Source organism: Larus michahellis, chromosome 4 (assembly GCF_964199755.1).
Source record: "Larus michahellis chromosome 4, bLarMic1.1, whole genome shotgun sequence".
NCBI classification, from domain to species: Eukaryota; Metazoa; Chordata; class Aves; order Charadriiformes; family Laridae; genus Larus; species Larus michahellis.
In genome coordinates this window covers 28,695,935-28,716,701 of record NC_133899.1, presented here as the reverse complement: position 1 = coordinate 28,716,701, position 20,767 = coordinate 28,695,935, and the positions used below count along the sequence as shown (strand labels likewise).

The 20,767-nt window shown below is 42.8% G+C and overlaps 1 protein-coding gene across 1 annotated transcript in view; it reads left to right on the top strand.

Moving 5' to 3' along the window:
- The first annotated feature begins 15,680 nt into the window (after positions 1-15,680).
- The window catches only part of RTN1 (reticulon 1), a 116,993-nt gene continuing 111,906 nt past the window's right edge, over positions 15,681-20,767 (top strand). The window contains exon 1 of the mRNA XM_074583686.1: positions 15,681-16,261. Coding sequence (XP_074439787.1) covers positions 16,072-16,261 — 190 coding nt within the window. The 5' untranslated portion in view covers positions 15,681-16,071. The remainder of the gene's footprint in view (positions 16,262-20,767) is intronic.

The window sequence follows — 20,767 nt, the reverse complement described above, 5'->3', positions numbered from 1 at the left end:
ATTTTTATGATGCAATTGGAAACAAGATGTTTGTAAACAATAGGAAACAATATGAAGGTGGCTGAAATGCTAGTTCAGGGCCAAACTTGTACTAAATTTTACATCAAGTCTGACTTCAGAAACACTCAGATATTTAAAGATAATGGGATGCTAAAATGTTCACTGACTCATGACATCAACGAATGAAGCCACAGAGGAAGTGTATGGTACTGTACTATACTGGTGGTAGCATGTAGTGAATAAAACTTTAAGAACTGTCTTAGCATGTTTGAAAGACAAGCTCTGAGCCTCAAGACTACAAAAGCAGAAGACAGAGGTTAATTAATTTGTTACTATTACTTGGCTTTTTTACTGGTCAACCACAAAGGATGCATTAAGAAGGCTACCCCCACACCCCAACAGCTTCTCGACATGTGACAGATCTACAACTGTGCTGCTACAGAGGTAATAAAGACAGGCTCAGGCAGCAGCTTTTCTCTTCCAAAACTACCTCACATTTCTAGGGAAATACTGAACAAAATAGAGAGGGAAGAATGAGAAAGATGTTAAATTTGGCAATGATAATGAAACTCTGAATATTGGACTAGCATCAGGCTAGACTGATTCTCTCTTGCAAGGCAGACTTGATTACTTTTATAATAGAATTATAGAATGTAATGGAAAGAGGGAATCCAAAATCTGCCTTGTATTTGATGGAATATGTATTTGAAAAAGATATCTCTCGAAGCTTAATTCAAGGGGATTTAGGTGGGGGGACTGTCACTGGCAGAGTGGTAACACCTGTATGAGATCGTATAATGAAACTGGCCATTGATCAAGTGAAGTCTTCAGCTTTCCAATAAAACAAAGAAATCTCAGCTTACTCTTTTGACAAGTATTACTGAAAGTGTAATATAGTACTGCCTAAATCAAATCAGTTACAGAAATCACACAAATATGCAGACGAATGCTGCTTCTGCTGCAGGGGAAGGAATGGGCATGCTGATTTGCCTACACAGATACATCCTGTGAGAGGAAACACCAAGCACAGTCCACACTGCCTTGATCTGTCCCAGTTAAAGTTATGGCAAAATTAATCTGCCTGCATGACGTGTCCCTGAGGATTATTTATGAGATTATGGTGTGAGAGACAAATCAGAAATTGGCGATGTGTGGATGAAGAAGCAGCAGTGTGCAACATGCCCCTAAATTCAGGTTCAGTGGTTAAAAAAGTCACTGCTCACTGACTGCAGTGAGCTTTGGCACTGGCAATACACTTGGCAAAACCAATTTCTTCTGTCTGTCCCTTTCTAATGCCTCTAGACTTTCAGTCACCAAAGGAGATAGCAGAGGTCCAAGTTGGGTGGATGCCAGGCAGAAAGCAACAGCTTCTTTTAGCATTAGTTTACACACCATTCTTAGTCTCCAGTCTTCTGGGGTTGCAGCTGGATTCAAAAGATGGTTATGTGGGTTAGATCCTGTTGCCTCTCTGCCTACTCTTTCACCAGAAGAGGAGGACATGGGCCAAAATTCTGTTAAGACAGTTGTAAAAAATCAAGGCAGCCTCTCCAGCTGTTGGGACCTGCCTGAAAAGCTGCAAACCCTAATCTCCAGCCTCTCCCATAGGACCCGAGTATCACTAGATAGAATTGGTGAGAGGTGATCTTCAGCCTTTTGGGCAAAAGGAGTTCTGTCGCTCACCATGCCACCAGAGAAAGATGAATGCAAGAAGGGTCAAGTTAGCAGACACAGAGATGCTTCATGCATACCTAGGTTTAGGGTTTGTGTGATGTGTATCCTTGTTTGCTGTGCATGTGTGATGTGGTCTGTCTACACAGTACGCAGTCCTTACTGTGCAGGAGCAATGGCTGCGGCATATACAGAGGGATATTTCTGTTGCTGGAAAGTCAGGGTCTGAAGCAGGCTGATGCCACCATGCTTCGTAAACAGCAGAGTCTCCAAAACCAGAGGACACAAACAGATAAAATTATCTCTGTCACAGCAAAGTTATGGAGCATAGATTTAGTGCTGTGAGAAGAATTATCAAGCTGGGTGTGAGGGAGGGAAATGGGGGGAGGCAGGAGAGTGGGAAATGATGTCTGAAAAGAGGGGTCACAGGGGGCATAGCGTTCAATGCATGGATCCTCCCAGTAATGTTCAGGGAGGACGTGTGCTGCTGTGTGCTGCTACGTGCTGCTACTCATAAACGATGTGGAAAACAGAGAACAATGATGTGACAAGGATTACAAATCATGCAGAATTAGTCAGGTTAGTAAAAACAAAAGCTGTCTGCAAATAGTCGCAAAAGGGACCTCATAAAATTTGAGTAACTGGGTGGTGAAACAGTGGATGAAACTCCATGGCGATAACTGCGAACTGCTGCACATGAGGAGAAACAGCTGTGACTACAGATATGCAGCAGTGAGCTCTAAATTATCTATCAATCACATCTCAGGAAAAAAGATCTCAGAGTCAATGAAAATATCAGTTCCCTGTTTGGGAGCAATGAAAAAAGCAGCAAAAAGTTTGAAACCACTGAAGGGGGAGACAATAAAACATCACACTGCAGCAGCAAATCCCTAGGGTACCCACACCTTACATTGTACAAGCAGTTTGGCCTCTTCCCAGTTCCTCATTCGCAAAAATTTAAAAAATATGACTAGAAAATGCTCAGGGAAGAGTACTTAATGACCAGCAGTATGGAATAATTTCCATATGAGGGTAGTCTAAATAGAAGTGCTTCCCCTGGAAAGCAGATGACTAAATCACAGAGGTATATGAAATATATATAAAATAAATATTTATATATAAAAATATATACGACACAGGTGTCATGAAGATGTAAATGGGGAACAATAGCCATTATTTCTTACTATACAAGCACATCATGAAACTGCCAGGCAGGTTCAGAACAAACAAAAGGAAGTATTTCTTCAAGCAGACTATAATTAAATTGTGGAACTCATTGCTACAGGATGTCACGGAAGCTGAAAGCATAAATGAATTAAAAATGCGATTAGACAAATTTATGGATATACCTCCATCAAAGGTTGTTAAACAGAAGGATATGGTTTCAATATCTGACTCGGGAAATCTTTCAGCAAAGATTGCAGGAAATTTGCAAGGATATATTGAGGAAGGAGGGCGGATGATTTTCACTCCTTGTGAAAGTGAGTGATTTTCGCTCCTGGTTGCCCTCTCTGTGTGCACTTTCTCTATTCAGCTGCAACTGGACCCTCTCAGAGACAGGATCCTGAGCAATCCTTTGGCTTGACCCATTATAGCTTTTTATAATTCGTACTTTATTTCCTTTCTCCTTTCCTTTTACCTGTCTTTAGTTTTTATAACCAAGCCATTGGATCAGCTAAAACTCCCAGTAGCATAGCTCCTGGCTGAACAGACTTTACAACCCTCTTTGACTCCTGGGAGTGTTGGACAGATTAGCCATGTCTTGTCTTAATGCTCGGCACCTGGCAAAATGGGGAGGATTTTTAATTAGCTCCTGGCTACATGAGCCATAGAGTTTGTTTTCCTTGATGCGTGCTGGAAAAGTTTTTGAAGACACTTCTAGGCTAGTGTGGGCAGTTGTCTGAGGCACACAGCAGACTAGAGTTACAGTTCTAATTAATGGTGATGTGCTCCTGGAATGGCTGTCAGAGTGCACAGCGACAATAGTTAGTCAGTTGAGCTAGGTTGAAAAAATCTGTGTTAGAGCTACTCTTCATGAATGGATTTCTGTTATCTAAAAGAGAGCTTAAAGGCACAATTCTAAAATATGTAAATGATCCAGCTCTGGAACAGGAATTGGGGATTCCTGTTCCAATTGGGGAAAAAAAAAGAGCAGCCAGGAAATTGAGTTTGGAAATTAGCTTTAAAAAATGAGCTCTCTCTTGTAAGCTGATACATCTGGGAATTGCCCTGCCCCGCCTCCTCCCCATATTCCTGTTCTCAGTGTCAGGTAGAAATGTTATTTGGTATATAGAAAAGCAGAGGTTAAGTGACCAATAGCAGGAAAATGAAATGACAGTGATACATTGAAATGGAAATGGGGGATGGTAAATTTGATCTGCATATACAGAGGCATTATGTCATGAAGTCTCTTTTGATATAACTGCAATAAAATCACATCTACAACACTGCAGCTATTGATAAAAAAACCCCATAACAATGTACACAGATTTTAAAACCTGCAGCAAAATGAAATAGGGAGTGACTTTTGGGAAGCTATGAATACATCAGCAAAGAAAACACCAGGGAGGGGGAAAAGTTGTTTAAGCTAAAGTACACTGTTGGCAAAAGAGCAAATGGCTGTAAACTGGCCATGAATAAATTTAGTCTGGAAATTAGAAGAATTTGTCTAATCCTAAGAGAAGTGAATTTTTGGAACCACTTTCCAGTAGAAATAAAAGGGACAGAACACTCTACCTTATTTTTAAATGACAGTGAACAGTTTATATGATATTGTTGCCTGAAATAGAAAAGGACTGTGCCTGACAAGCCAGGAAGTCCCTTATGTTTTTGTATTTTAAGCAACTCTGTATTATAAGATGAAGGTAGATTTGAGAACATAAACATTTGAAGGGCAGAGTGAGAAGTACTTTCTTGAGAAACTTCCTGGGAGTGAAGTGGTTATGCAATATTTACTCAAAGGAACTCATGGATGACTCATCATTTGGGTTGTCTAAAATAAGACTGAATAAAGCAGTAATCCAGGTAGTTTCAAGATGTGCCCTGCAGTGGCTAGTGTAATGAACAAGGCAATCTTAATTGGTCTGTCTTCATCATGAGTCATGTTACAGTGCAGGTGAAAGGTGCAAAGGTGCAAACCCTGGAGCCCACTGACAGAGATATGATACACAGGGAGAGGGATTCTCTTTGGTAGATGCTGAATAGGAGGAAATAGTGACCAAAAGTCATGGCTGTTGGACTGGGGACTCCTACCTCATCACCTCAGCTTGCAGGCAAGTGGTGTCAGGTTTTTACATTGTTGATATGAGCAGGGTCTACATCTTAGAGAGAAGCCGGCAGGGAGGTATACGTTTCAAGAGGAGCTTCAGAACCAGTGTTTCCAGCTGTGTGGTTTAAAGTGTTATGAAAGAATCTTGGATTTTGAGACCAGGTGGCTTCAGGAAAGTTCACATAATAAGATACTAACCATGGAAGTCAGCACTTAAAAGATTAGACCTTAGGTATAAGGATTGGCCAGTGCAGACTACAAAATTAGCTTCTAATTTTAGTTTTATCTTTAAACAGCTTACTTTTTCTCTGTGAAGATGACTTTTTTTTGAATATTAAGCTGCCATCTAATCTTGTGTTTCACTTTGGGAAAATATGATGTTGGAAATGCTCAATGATCCCCTCTCCTCTTTCTCAGGCACATAGGAGGGTCGTCTGTCATCTGAATGACAAACATAGCACTGGGTTTTGTGTTTAGAGCTGCTGGAACGTTATTTTCCAGATCAATGGTGAAAGTGATTATATGGAGACTGGAACATGGAAGACACAGTAGGATGGAAGAACAGGTCAAAATGCTTTGCTCTTACAAGAACAGTCACTGGTGCTTAGCTTTAGTGCATCTTTGAAATAACAGACTGGATCCTTTGTAGTGTATCACTGTGGCACTAGGCACAACACAAGTTTTAGAGAGTGCCATTATTACGCCAACAGGAAATAGCTTCACAGTAGTGTTGTTAGTGAACTAGAACAGATCTTTAACAGAGAATGAAGCAGTTCTAACTTCATTGTCTATTTTAATGGAAAATAAGCCATAGTAAAATGTATTTGGGAAATTAAGCTCTCCAAATGAATTTTCTGATTTTAATTCAAACTAAAGTTTTGATTCTTTACATTTTGACACTTGTTCCCATGCATATCAGTAAAAGGTAATTTCATTGTCCTCAGAGAGATCTTTTAATCTACCCCCTTCACATTTGCATTCCTTGATTAAATAAATACGCACTGAGGGCTTTTAGTATCTGACCACACCCACATACACAACAGATGTCAAGCAGTTACCCTTTATTCTCAATATACAATCAAATTGCTAAAAGCATTGAAATTCCAGGCTCTGTCCAAGACTGATGGATGAATAATTACAATAAAAAAGACTTGAAGCTCTCACATTTCTTTTTCATTAACTCACTTGATCAAACTTTCAATACTGAGAATACCAGAGCTGGACAAAACCTTGTTGGCAATACTTTCACCAATAAAATACAGCTTCAGAATCATGAATTATCTCCTACTGATTCTGCTGAACTGCTTCAGCTGGGAGAAGGAAATGCAAATCCAGAATCCAAACCACTATTTTGAGATAGTGTCATTTAAAATGTTTAACTTTCACAAAGTTACCACATTAACCAAAACTATTTCAAAACTTATTTCATATAAAATAGTGAAAGTTTAAAGATGCAGGAAAAAAACATGTATCCACCATTAATAAGCACAAAGGCAGTTAAGCTAGTAGCTTAGTACAGCTGCAAGTAGAAGAAGCTGAGAAAGTTCTGAGAAGTCAGAAAAAGACGGAATCACAAATGATTCCTCCCTGTTTCCACAAGTCAAACCTCAAGAAGCCCCTTCATAGCTTGTATGTTTTCAACTCTATATTGAATCATGTGGTCACTTACTGTGTGTTCATCTCATTTTGATTTCTCACCCCTGGCTGGAGAGTCAGAGTTGCCAAGATTCCCCCCTTTTTCAGAAGCCTCTTTGGGAGTATCGCCAGAATTTTGTATATGTCAGGGAGGAATCATTTGTGTTTTCCAGGTTAATTTTGTCCAGAATGGTCTTGTGAAATCTGTTCTACTAACAGCTGAACAGAGGCAATGCTGACCTGAAATGCTTTTATTAGCATTACATTCCTCCTTCCATTTGGAGTTCGCTTTTCTCATGCTGTCCTGGGAGCCCAGTTATCTCACTTTTTTTTTTCCCCTTTGCTAGCCCGTATCTCCAGTTTGCTTTGTTGATTGAGGTCCTAGAGCTCACAAAGCCCTAGCTGACCAGTGTAAAGGACAGGATTATGTGAACATGTGGTCTTTTCACCACTTAAAGGCAGGGCAATCCTTAGGAAGGGTTGATAAAATTTCCAGGTGTAAAGCATAGAAAATATTAAACTTGTTTCACTTGCTTCAGTTTTTCTCCCTAACTCCCCAAGCTGTGTGAAGGGCAAAAGCTCATTTCCTCTTGCAGTATCTTTCACTGTTCTTATCTATTCTGTTTTCTTATCTATTTCTCTACCATGTTCAGCTGTAATGAGTTGATAAGGATTCAGATAAGAAAATTACATTGAATGGGCCATTGTTTTTTTGTTCTTGGTCACAATAAGGATAGATCTTTTATGCCTTACTCTGGGAAACCATCCCTGTAATGTTGCTTGTGAGTGGCAAAACCCACTTTGTTGTCACGGAGATTAGTTGTAACCTGTAATTCTATTTTCTTAAACCTAATGATGATGGCCAAAAGTTGTATGTTGATGCATACTATGAACTTTCGAAGGCAATAATTAATCTCAGCATTTTGAGGGAGGTAACATTTTCTTCACAATCCAGCAGAGGGCCCTGGATCTGATTTCACTTTTTTTTGGCAGGATATGACTTTAATTATACAATGGGGCTGTTCACAGGAAACGAACAGAGCCCTGTTTTCAGTTCAGGTTTTGATTTTTGCAAAAGTTAAGTTACATTAAGAAAAGAACGTGCCACAAATTATAAAAACAAGTAATCAGACTTATTTATTTATCTACCACTCCACTGCAAAATGCAGAATAAAAATGATGATTTTAGGGGTTATTTATATCAGGGATTAATCCTGCCTGGTTTTGCTTTTTCAGCACTGACATCAGCTAGAGTTTGGGGAATGTAGGTTTGTGTTCATTGCAAACATTTAATTCAAAAAATAAAGCCACAGATGAGTAGAGCTGGTAAGAATTTGCAGGTTGTTCTCTCTAATTTGAATAATGTGATATACAGAATGACCTACAAAGTGATTTTGAAATGTAAAGCAATAATGTTCCCTTTGAAGTGCTGATATCCAGTGCTAAATGATATATCAATTAAATGCAAAAACAAATCCCAACCCTGCAAATATTATACAAAAACAGCTTATTTGAAGTCAATGGGATTAATTGCAAATATAAAGTAGAGCCTGGTTCTACAGCACTTCTGTTAACTGGAGTGAATTTCATTAATTCAATAAAAAATAGATTAAAGGTCTTGGAACAACTCTAGCTTGGCTTCATGCTGGCAAAATGCAATCCCTGCCTGACTCAGCCGTCTGTGGGTCTCTAGCACTCAAGCACCTCAGAGTTGTGTTTAACTTTGCACTGCAGACCATTATAGTTCTCATATCATAGATGAGATATGTGGGCACTGACTGGCAAAGCATTAAATTCAGTATTATAGCCTAACTATTCAGTATCATAACACTTAACCTTTAGGCAGATTGAGCCAGCTCAAGAGAACAACTAGACCCATCTGTTATTTGCTATCTGTTTTGAGATAGAGTAGCCATGCTCAGTGTTGACTGGGTATGAGCCACCTAATGAACAGGCAATGGCCTCTGGCTCAGATAACTTCTTCTCATAAGACATATTTAAATGAATAATTAGAAATGGGGACTTCTGAACCTGATTTTGATTTATGGATTTGCCCCAGTGGCTGCTCTGAAGATGTCCTTGGTTCTCATTTGTATACAAAGCAAGAAAATTAGGTCTGTGCTATAAAAAATGGAAAAAAAGACGAGTATGTTGCTCATTAGGGGAATATAAGTCCCAGCTATCAGGTTACACTGAGGCAGCTATTGCAATGTTCAGTTTTATCACATACAGATTTATCTGTCCTCAGACCTTTTACATTAAACTTGATCTCTATTAGCTATAGAGATCTAGCTAATAATACCTATTAGCATTGTATCTTTAAATGAACCAATGGCGTATATGTAGATGTCCTCATAGTGACTATTAGGAACATTGCTGATTACCTCCAGGTGACAATTGCTTAGAGGTACCTCTGGGCACAAAGCATTGTCTCTATCAAGAATATGTTCCCTTTCACCGTAGTTTTGGTAGTTTTGTCAATATTTGCATATTGCAGCAGTTCTGGGTCTTAGGGATGGTGGATGTGCCTCTCAGTTACACTAAAATGTGTAATCTTTTGTGTGTTTTAGAAGTGATTGCAGGTCTTATCTCCATAGGCTGATTCTTTGATACCCTCTGTGCCATGCCAAACCCTAAATGAAAGCATATTTCTGTTTCCTCCAGCATGCAAGCTGTAATCTTTAGCATCTATGAGTTTCCAGAGACATGCAAACGGTACATAATGAACACTCAGAGTCTGAAAAATGCGTGTACTGTATCAGCATAAATCACGACTCAAATGCTAACCTCTAATGGACTTGCTGTGGAGCTGTGTAAGCGCACAGTGCACAAATACCTTCTGGTGTAATGCAAGGGAATGAGAATTCATAACGAAAACTGGTTTTGCTTCTCTGGAAGCTGGCTGTACCTTTTGGATACCAACTGAACTGTCCTATGATGGAAGCAATTCTGGTTAGACCTTTGTCTCACTTTCTTCAGGTTCTCCCAAAAGCAAATCTTTTAAAAAGCAAATATTTTTATTGCAGTTATTTTTGGTTTACTTTTGCTGTTTTACCAGTATCAACACCATTGCCTATGTAAACTTCTGGCCACCATATGATCTGTTCAGAGCTCACATAGGCTGTCTTTTGGATACTTTCTCTTCAGCTGGATCATTAGCAGTGAAATTAAATAGCACCAGACACATCGGTATCAGTCTGAATATATTTCTCAGTGATGACTGGTCCCTGAAACTGCTCTGCCAGGGCTTGAAAAGGAAGTCCTGTTCTGTGCAGCTGGGAATCTCTGATAGGACAAATTCTAATGCTTCTTCTTTTAATAACCCTGGGCTGGGCTCCCAGGATGAGCACTGTAAAAAGAGAAAAAGATTACTGTTCTGGAGATGCTTGTGAACAACACTCGCAATAGCACACAGAGATCCTGCTGCTGCATGGAGGACGTACTTGCAAATAATATCCCTAACTAAGATCATGCATTCAGATGCAGACTCCTCCTCCAGTGTCCTCCAGGATAGGGAGTCATTTCAATAGACGTATATTCTAGAGGTGAATGCAGAGCCTTTCAGACATAGCACTTGGATAGCAATTCAGCTACCAAGCACTGCTGAAACTAGGCCGCTACTGAATGTATCTTCCATAGGCAGAGCTTCCACCTACTCACCTGTCTACTCTGCTCAGCTCTCCTTCTATACAAAAAGGTTGAAGCTGGGAAGAAGGGCTGTGTTCATCAGAGGCCTGGTGGGTTTTCTCCTCTCTGACACCTGATACATGTACATCCCATGGTTGTGCCTGCTCACGTGGTCAACAGTTTTGCTGTTTAAACTCCTGTCACTGCATTTCCTTGTAAAACTCCCTTTTCAGAGAGACAGAGGTAATCCTCACTGCTCCTAGAACGGCTGTTGATGTGGAGGGGAGGAAGGGCAGAGCAGTCAGTCAGGCTTACCCGGGGAAGGCACCACCTTTAATCACATTTCATTACAACTGGAAAGCTAGAGATGCTGAAAGCTCTCACATGATGTGGGAATTAAAGGGCCAGGCAGGGACTTTATTTACTGTCATAGCATGACTATAGCCAGGCAGACCTCAGAGCAATGAACTGGCTGCTAAAGGCTGTGGCTATGAGCTTTGAAAGTGAAGGAAGTTTAAATTACACAATATGCAGTAAAAATGCTACTATTTAGACTCTAATATTTTTGAAATTGCACTTACTACAGGCCCCAGATGAACCAATCTCCTCATTTTACAGCACGTGGTAAGAGATGGCCCTATCCAGGAGATCATTTTCAGAGCTGCAGTTTTGGACAAGAGTACCTGTCTCATCTCTGCAGCTGTTCATTACAAAGGAGAGCACACCCTACACAGCTGTTTGTCTGGGGAGGCTGTTATCACACCCATACTCAAAATTCTCTTTTCTGGGCTTAACGAGTTTTGCTGTTTCTTTCCTGGCACTGGGATACTTGTGCTTTCAGGAGCAAAATTTGATCTAAGACCCACTGGCTGATGCAGAAACTTACTCCAGGTTACAAAGCAGTGCTGGAACTGCTCTGTAACCCGTCTGGTGGGTCCCAGGAGTGCTGTGGGGGAAGTGAGGAGGTGGATGATGCCTTGAAGCTCTGCAGGAGGTTGGGGTACCTATTTCCAGACAGGCCTGAAGCTTTGGCCTTGGCAATTGTAGCAGTGAGAAGAGTAGATGAAAAGGACCTTAGAAAGGTTGCCTGGCTCATTGCCAGAACTTGTGGACTTGAAGAGGGGGAAGGTCCAAGGGGCTCCCGCAGAAGGACCACTGTGCAAGAGCTCTTTGGTGGACTGAAACATGACAGATGGCCTTTGCTGTGGGGAGAGCCACCACCATGTGTCCACTTTTCTCTTAGGCCATTTGCTTCTCTGTAGTCACAGTTTTGAGTAGTTTGGCTTGCCCAGGAGAAGTCATTATTCTTACCAGGAGTCCAGCCTTGCCTTGGGAGTCATGACTCTCTGTGCCTTGTAGGGCAGGCCTGTGCCTGGTTTACCCCACAGAATGGCTTCTGGGGTTTCTGCTTGTCTGTGTCCAAATGAGATCTGACTGCATGCAGTAGAAGGAAATTCATGCATGCTGGCCAGGACAGTGCCGTCACACACTCCCAGAGGTTTGCCTGTTTAGGGGAGAGGGTATGAGACACGCGTGGAAACCAGGTGGCCTGCAGTGCAAAGTGGTGAATTGAAAACCAGACCGTAGCTGCTACAGTGATGGAGTCTTTGCTATGGGGTAGGGAGAGGTTGTTTTACTTATCTTTGTTTTCCTATTTATGTCAGAAGCCTCTTTTCTTTTTCTGCTTTACTTTACTTTTTCCTATTGCAATTAATTTATTCTAAAATCTCAAGAATAAATCCTCAAGGAAGAGGAGATGATTTTTTTTTGTTGCTGAATCAGTTGATATACCCTGCCAGGTCCTATGCTCTTTGCTGGTAATGTTACATCTGAGACCAAAAATCCCCTCGAGGTTCAAAGTCACTTTGGCCCAGCAGCATACGTCAGCTGCAGAGCACAAAGGGCTATAATGGAAAGAGAAGCAATTTGTATGTATATGTTTTCAGACTTCATACATTCATATGCTTAGAATGTCCAAAGGGAAGAAAGAAAGAATTAAATACCAATGAGCAGAGACAGATGAGCCCTGCGCAAGTCAGTTTTCAACACAATACAATACAAACTACTAGGAGCTTTTGTAAGTTCATTGAAAACAGAGAAATCATCTTTGTTCCTTTGTCCTATTACTTAAATTCACACCTCTCTTAAGCACACATTTGATTAAATCTTCATACAGCCGGATCTTCCTGCAGAGATCTTAAAAAAGCCTGTAAAATCTCTAGTGACTTAACGTTAAACACGACAGCCCAGGTTGTGCCAAGTTCAAAGTTTTCTGTACAAGCTTGCAAAATGGATTGATCAAGCTTTCTGAGCACCTGTCCTGCTGTTCCTGGTGGTTTGGTTTTTTTTTCATTCATCTTGGCAAACCAAAGCTTTGCTATCAGACACGTATGTACCACACCTGTGATGGTCAGTGGGAGCCTAGGATTTGTGTCCAAGGTTAGAAATTGGACCTCTAGTTTCCCACCCGATATTATGTGGTGATGAGCAAGTCTGATTGTATTGCATGAGACTGTTCCAGGTCACCTGGGGACTGTACAGGAACTGGTGAAATAAAGCCCCGGGTTGCTCTACAATTGGGATCCCTGAAGCAAAACCATGTTTTTTCTTTATTTATATACTTGTCCCTGATTGTCCCCATTTTTCTTCAATAAGCAGAGCACACAGTCCATACTCTTTCCTCTAAGTCTTTTACTATAGTAAAACTGTCTGTGTTCACACCAGCAACCCTCAGATCATGATAACCTTTTTGGTCTGTAGAAATGAATCATTCCTAGCATATGTGCACACATTCTGATGCTGCTGCATTATCAGAAGACCTTTGTGATCACATATTGCTCACACAGCAAAGCTGTCAGGGGCTTGGTGGTCTTACAGGCCTTCTCCTGAGCCCTCTAGTCCATTACAGACCCACACAAATAGTATCATAGGGCTGCCCCAGAGAGTGATGAACAGAAAAGAAAACTGGGGAGTCTGAACAAGGACATGCATTAACATCTATGGGAAGACATATTTTTGAAAACATACTGTATATCATTAACATCATTAATGTAACTTTGAAGTCACTATAGTCTTGCTGGAGTCATAATCAGAAACTATACAGTGTGTGACATGGTATATGTCAAAGGGGAAACCACGAATTAGGTCAGCTTTGCTTTGAGGTCAGCTTTAGGTGGGGGATTTGTCAATACAAACATGATGACTAAAATCATATGCTACTGAACTACAGCAAACACCGTCCTATTTTGACATAAACAAATAAAGAAAATATGACGACCCTGTGCATATAAGGCAGGTTGAGCACACTGGAGGGGCATATTTTCACCATCATTCCATGAAGATGTTAAATAATGCTTAATTAATAAATGCTTTATGTGTGAGTTACAGGAGAGTCAGTGCTCACAACAAGGGGTTAGGTGGAGCTGCATGGTTCAAGCAGCTTTTTCCATAGCAGTACCCTCAATCAGAAAACTTGATGCTGATATCAAAGATAAATTTTCTGCCTATCTATCTCAGGTGTCTTTGCAGTATGGGTTACCTGGAAGTAACTCACAAGTAGAGCTCAATTTGGTAGACTATGTTGTATGACACTTAACTGTGTAATTGTTTTAACAAAGCAGCGGCTAAACAGGAGATTCACCGGTATCCTTTACCCGCTGGATAGCCATATTTCAGCCAAGTGGTTTGGAGTAGATTTCTTGTTCTAGTCCAGATGGTCTTGCTTGCTGTGTTAGAGCATATGTTACCCTGAAAGTAAAATGACCTGTATAATAATTGCTGATCTTGAAATAGGGTGCAAAGCATAGGAAAGGGAGAAGTGGGTTTGATGTCACTGTTTTTCAGTAATTAATCACACTAGAGGGCTCAAAACAAGAAAGAAGTTATTGGTGGTTAGATGCACGCTGTCTGTTGAGATTTGCCTCAAGTACTAACTCGAGAACCTATACCATGGGTTTTCAAGCGTGGCTGTCAGGGCAGGCAGAACCTTCAGAGTCCGTGGGACCTTGTGTGTACAAGTGCAGTTGATGATGGTATGTCATGAATCATGTTTGTAGAAGCTGTCCCACAAGACATAAGAGCTTACAGGGCAGACAGAAGACAGCACACTTGGTTTATAGCTACTTCTGAAGTGGTTTTTTATGTGATTTCTCTTTTTAAAGACAAATCTTGCTGGCTTTAGCCTACAGTATCTCCACAATAGAATTGTACCATGCAACCCCAACCAGAATAACTTCCTATTCTTTAAAATAGCCCTTGCTACTTAGAGCTTGAGGCAGTGGAGTTTATCTGAGTTCACAGCAGTCACTTCACTTCCAGTGTGATTTGACTGATCTTGAGCATGTGGCTCACACTGGCAGCTTTGGCTGCAGACCTCCAAAAGGACACCCTCTCCCTGCTCCACCTCACCGTGCTGGGGATCCCATTTTTGAAGGGCCTTGAGGAGCTGTCACTGAATAGCATGGACTCAAGCAGCAGCAGGACGACTCCCAGAAATAGATCCTGGACTGGAGTGAGGATAAGCATGGCAATTTCCTGGGAGATAACACAAATGGAAATGCTGGAGGCTACTTCTGAGGTTCTTCATCTTGCATTGTGGGCTTATCTGAATTTCCTCCCCCTTTAACCGGAGAGAGTAGAAACGTATTAATTGTTCAAACGCAAGCATAAGTATGCTGGAGCTGGAGAGGGTCTGGGCATGCCTAGGGATGCTGTGACATAAAGATCACAGATAGAGATCCGTTGCTGCAACAGGCAAAGAGCCAGATGGGGGTGAAGTCTCCTGGCTGGGGCAATTACTCTCCACTTTGTAGCTTGACTTGTCACATCCCAAGAGAGCGGTCCTTCTGCAAGACAGTAAATTTCTTACTTTGACCTGCCGGTGCTGGAGCTCCATGTAATGCGGGAATGGTCCCATACCATTTACCGGACTCCGTTTCCTCTTCTGTGAAAGGTTGGCAAGGATACTGGCTCCCAGTGCACCTGGGAAGTGTCACAGATCCTGCCCTGTACTTTCATCTTTGCTATATGTCGTGCCACCACTGCTCTCACTAACAGCAAGGATCTCTGAGAGTTCACGCTGTTTCTGTTAGCAAGCAAATACAATGGCACACCAAAAAAAAGGAAAGAAAAAAAAAGGCACACAGACACCTGCTGTGAGTTTATTTTGACAAGTGTCATTTATATGCAATAAGCTGTGATCATCTCTGTGGCATGGCTGCAAACAGAAAGGAGCCAACTGGGTAAACAAACCCAGGTGCTGGGAGCAGAGTGCGGCTTCTTCCGCTGCGTCGGGGGGCTGGGAGAGAGAGAGGGGAATGGGGAGCTTTTAGGATGTGCTTTGCTGTGGGCTGTCTTTCCCTCTCCACGAAGTCTGGAGGTGCAGGAGGAACCAGCGCCGTTCCCATGGCGGGTGCATTGCTGTGCCTAGGCTGCGGCGCTCAGTGGGATGCTCTAGAGAGGGGGGGATGCAGAGGAGGGGGATGTGCGCTGTGTGGGGGACCGCAGGAGAGGAGAGGGAGGCGTGTGCCTGCCTGTAAGGAGGCATTTCTTCCCTTATACACACAAGCTGATGCCTACCCTGCTGAAGCAGTTAAACGGGGGAAAGCAGCAGCCAGGCTGGCAGATTCCTGCCCTGTGATATGCCAGCCACAGGGTGACGCAAGGGCTGGAAGGCTCCAACTAACAAGCCATTTTCACCTGCGTAATAAGCGCTAGTGGAGATACAGCAACAGCAGCAGCAGCAGCTCCGAGTCCCCGCAGCCAGACTCCAGCACGGCCGCAGCACCATCGAGCCCTCCGTGGCCACCGCAGCTTTTTTGGTGGCTCCCGCTGCAGCCTGAGAGCCAGAGACCAGCGTCCGCCTTGCAGGCAGCATGACAGCCCCACCAGACCCTCAGGACCTGCTGCTGGCAGGCACTGGGGTGCACTGGGCTGCAGATGGGGTGGACCAGTATGCAGCTGGGGCTCCACTGCGGGATGGAGATGGGGCTCAGCAGCGGGAACAGCTGGTTTTCGGCTCCGCCAGGGAACACCCGCCCGTTGCCATGGCGACTGCATCCCCAGGTAAAAGGCAAGGGGTACCCAGGGATGCTCAACAAAGGGGCCCCGGCAGCAGCATCTTCTGGTTGTCTCATCCCTGTCCCTTCCCGGGTTCTTCTCCCAGCCTGGCTGCTTGGAAACATTACTAACGAGTTAGTGAGCATGTATAGGAAAACAGAAAATAAGCAATTGCGGCCTTTGCAAATAATCTTTTTTGCTGATGTGGGGGAGGGGGGATGCAGGACCCAGCCAAGTTCCCTAAAGCTCTTTGCAGTTTGCTAGGCACAGGGCACCCAGATTTCAGTCAAATGTTGGAGGACACCTGACTTGATGGGGGTCTCTCCTCATTTGTTGTACACCTGTACACATCTGGAGTACAAATCTCAAAGGAGTTACTTCAGCTATTCCCCATGCACCTGGAATTCCTGCATGGCCCCTTATGTTATTTCAACATGTAGCTTTTAATGGAGTGCCTATTCTGAAGTGTTAGTATATTTTTTTGCTTGCTTCTGAGACACGTTCATTTAATCGTGGACTTTTCAGTTGTTGTGTTTTTCTCCTTTGGCCTTTTTAGATGTATTTAACTTAAGGTGCATTTAGTTTACCTGGAGTCTGCAGGTTTACTTTTGGGATGTATTTGATTTCCCTTGGTTTAGGGTTCCTTTCTTTAGTGGGTGTATTAACAGCAGGTGTATATCTATTAATGAGCCCCAGAAGGTTTCAGCTTCCAGTAGCTCCTGGTAGAATTGTTTGGGGAAAAATGACTTTATTTCCTTCTTGGTGACACTTGCAGCCCATCAGAGAACCCAAATAACCAAATAACCTAGCTCTGGAGAAGCTGATGGATCCCGTCTAGATTCCTCTTCACTGGGAAGCAGATGTTTCCATTATGCAGCCTGACAGCATTAAAATTGTTTTGAGTAAGTTGAGGGTCAAGGTTTGGGACGGGAATCGGTCTCGGTTATGCAATAGCTGCAGGAGCATTAGGAGCTGTGTTTTGGGGCTGAGTTCTTTCTAATCCCTTCCAGTCAATCAGCACAAAGAGTAGCTGGCCAGAAACAACAGTCTGTGTGACTACGTGTATTATTCCACTTATACCCATCTGTGTGTTTTTTTCAGTGTCTCAGTGTGCATCTGTGCATGTGTGCGCTCTCAACATGGATGTTTCCCTGGTGCTTTTCTGTCTGCTTGATGCTCCTGAGTTCAGTAGTAAAATGCCCATCGGCTGATGTGGGAAATATTTTGCTGTTTTGTAGCTTTGGGCAGGCAGCTAATCTGCTGATGTGCTGCTCATTCGCTGATCTGAGTGGTAGGTTGTGAAACGTGACTTTTTACTGGAGAGAGAGGCAGATGGCTTGTAATGTAAGGCCGTTCTAGGTGCAAGGTATGTGTGTGTGAAGAGGGGCAGGATTGGGGTCTCCAGGTTGCCTCAACAGTGTAATGACATGAAGGAGGAGGAAAGGATCTTGTGAGGTTTTGTTGTTCATTGATGGATGAAAACATGGCCATGCCAAATCTTAGTATACAGAACAAAGAGGGGTGGTCTCTTAAATTGTGTAAATCCTCATTAAGCTGAATGACTGTGATACTGCTTATGTGTAATGAAGGCTTCTTCAGGCTTAACCTGATCTGTGTATTCAGTCTTATAGAATGTAGAATAGAAAAAAAGAGAAAAAGAAAGAGAACAAGAAAAACAGAATGAAAGAAAAGGAAAAAGAGAAGCAATGAAAATAATTTTTGGCTTTTGGAATCCTCTGCAAAGGGCTTTAGACATGTTTGTTTGCATGTGTCAAACTGTGGCAAGGTGGAGATAAAGTGAGCAATACAGACCTTTTTTGGTATTTGCTAGCTATGGATCGACAGACTGTCAAATTAGCAATATCATAAGAGTAGTAATATGTTTTAAACATTTCCCATTTTGTTTTCCCTGTTTAATAAAGTAACTGTTACGTGGTTGTGTGTCTTCTGAGCTGACCATGGCAGACAGAGCAGCATCCCAACCAGTGCTGTCGTGCGCATGCAGTCTCCTTTTCTGTTTGTGGCTGCAGCACCTGTATTTCTCTTCCACGTTACCTAGACAGCTACAGCTCCTGCTTCCTTCACTGGGAAAAGTAAATAATTTCCCTGTTCTCTCTGTGTGACTAAATATTCTTAAGTTGCTGAATAAGAGGTCTGTCATATTGCTGAGTACCTAAAACTGTCAAGTATTTCAGAAAACTCTTTAATTCTCCTGCTCAGAGAGGGGGGATTCCTGCATGTTCCTAGGCTGTAGGAATGGACCCAGCGGGACATACCTAACTCCAGCAACTTAACAACACTGCCACAAACTTACCACACTCCCTATACAGTGGGGCACCTGGGGACACTTCAGACAAGGAACAATGCATCCAAACAAGAGGGAACTGCATGGTATGCTTTCCAGGTAGTTTCTTCACACATTCTGTATCTTCCTCCACACCGCTCAGGCCAGTCCTTTTAGTAAAAAACATGGTTATGCTCTTTGAGGCAAGAGCACCGTTTGGAGATTGAGAGATTCTCCCGTCATGAAAATAACTGAAAATAAATGGTGGGAAATTTATCACGAACAGTACAGAAGTTTTCTTATACAACCTAAAAATTTGCAAACTTTCCCTGAACTTAGCTTTTGTTTTAAGTTTGAAAACCAGCCAGGGATTGTTGAAAGGCTCAGGAATACTTTCAAGCTGGCCGTGGGCCTGGCTTTGAGCCAAACTGGCCTTGTGTCAAAACCTTGTGAGTGGTTTCTGAATGATGAAAAGCAATGGATTTAACTCCCCGTTCTTCAGATCAACCAAAATCGGCAATGATTTGGACTGCAGAAAAAAAATTCCCACAAGGAGTAGAAGGCTCAGAGATTTCTCAAGCAAAGTGAGGGCAATAAGGAGCTGCAGATCCCATGCCTGCTTTTCCTCCTTCAGAGCTACAATGAAATTGACCCCAGTAGCTTCTGGGCAGAGACAAAGCAATTTCTCTTGCTTTTATACTTGGCCCCTGGGTTTCGCCGAAAATGTTTCCCTCCAATGGAGAGTTTCTCTTCTTCCCAAAGATGAATTTGGTTCAGGTTGAGAGGATCTTGAAGGCAGCTCTCTTGCAAGGACTGGAGATTGAAGCAGTCCTGAAATGCTGGTGAGCACCAACAGTTGCATGTTGGTGAAGAGAGCCCCATGTCACCCAACACACCATCTGGTCACAGATTGTGTTATTTATTTTTATAGATCAACAGTGATTTAAATTCCTTGAAAAGAATTATTTCAAAAAATACTGCACGCGCTCCCAGGCATTCCCCAGGATAAATACATATGGTTTCCTTTAGAGAAATGGCAAAACGTAAGAATGGACAGTACTTCCTTGGTGCAGGTGTGTTTAGGGGGAAAAGGAGGGGAAAAAGGGTAGGAGCTCATTCAAATGGTGATTCCTGTTTCAGGATCTGGGAAGTTTTATGCAGCCTTGTGTATTGGTGGATGTCTGCAGGGTGATTTACAGTCAGCAGTGGTATGGCCCTACATCCTTGTAGCTGAGGTTGAAAGAACTGCCAGTGAGCCCTGGCTGCTGATACGCCAGCATGCTCTTTGCCTTCAGACTGGCCACAGCAGTCAGGACATCCCTGGCAGTCCTCGCCCATTTCCAGCTGCCTCCAAAGACAGGTCACAGGTGGGATCCAGCTGCCCAAAGGAGAGGTGACCAGTTCCACAGGAGATGGCATTACAAATGTGACGTGTCCATGGCAACACCATGCTTCTGGAGCAGCAGCCAGGGGCTGGTTGAGATCCCCTGGGGTGGCTCAGTGGCATGAAAGTCCTATGATCATGGGACTGAATGGCACCCATGTGGCATGTGCCAGCAAGGCGAGGTGGGAAGGAGGGACTAGAAGCTGCTTGGATGAAGGAGATAAGTTGAGGAGCAGCCTCTGTCTGCCAAGGAGCAGTGAGATACCAAATCCCGGGCACACTGCATGCTCTGATGGTTGTGGACATATTGCACAAGACCATAAGTGGTGCTGGCTCTTGCTGCTCCATGATGAGGACAGACTATCTAGGCTCAGTGTTTTTAGTAAAGACATTTTAAAAAAAACTTTTCTAATTCACATGATTTGTAGAGGTTGAGATTGAAAACATGTGCTGTATACCCACATGCTCTCACTGTGAACTAACCCACCAACCCCCTGCAGTGAGGTACTCCTACCATAAGCCTGGGTTTGTACTGATAACACTTCACCTGTAAATCTCAGTTTATTGTTTCTCTCCAGTTACTGGAGAGGGTGAGTTACTGGTAGCTTTGTACTTCAACATGAAAGAGGGTTTTGATGGTTTTCAGGCAGCTTGAGAGCCCTGTGGTTCACGCTGGTGGGTATGGATGTGTATGTCTGCACTGCTTGGGTTTGGCACTGATGCTTTTCAGGGATGTCAGAGCACAACCAAATGCAGCAGGTTCCCCAAGGCAACTGGCTCGGCTGCTCTTTGTGGCCTTCCCACCCTGCTCCAAGTATTGCTTTAGCAAGAGCTCCCCCTCCCT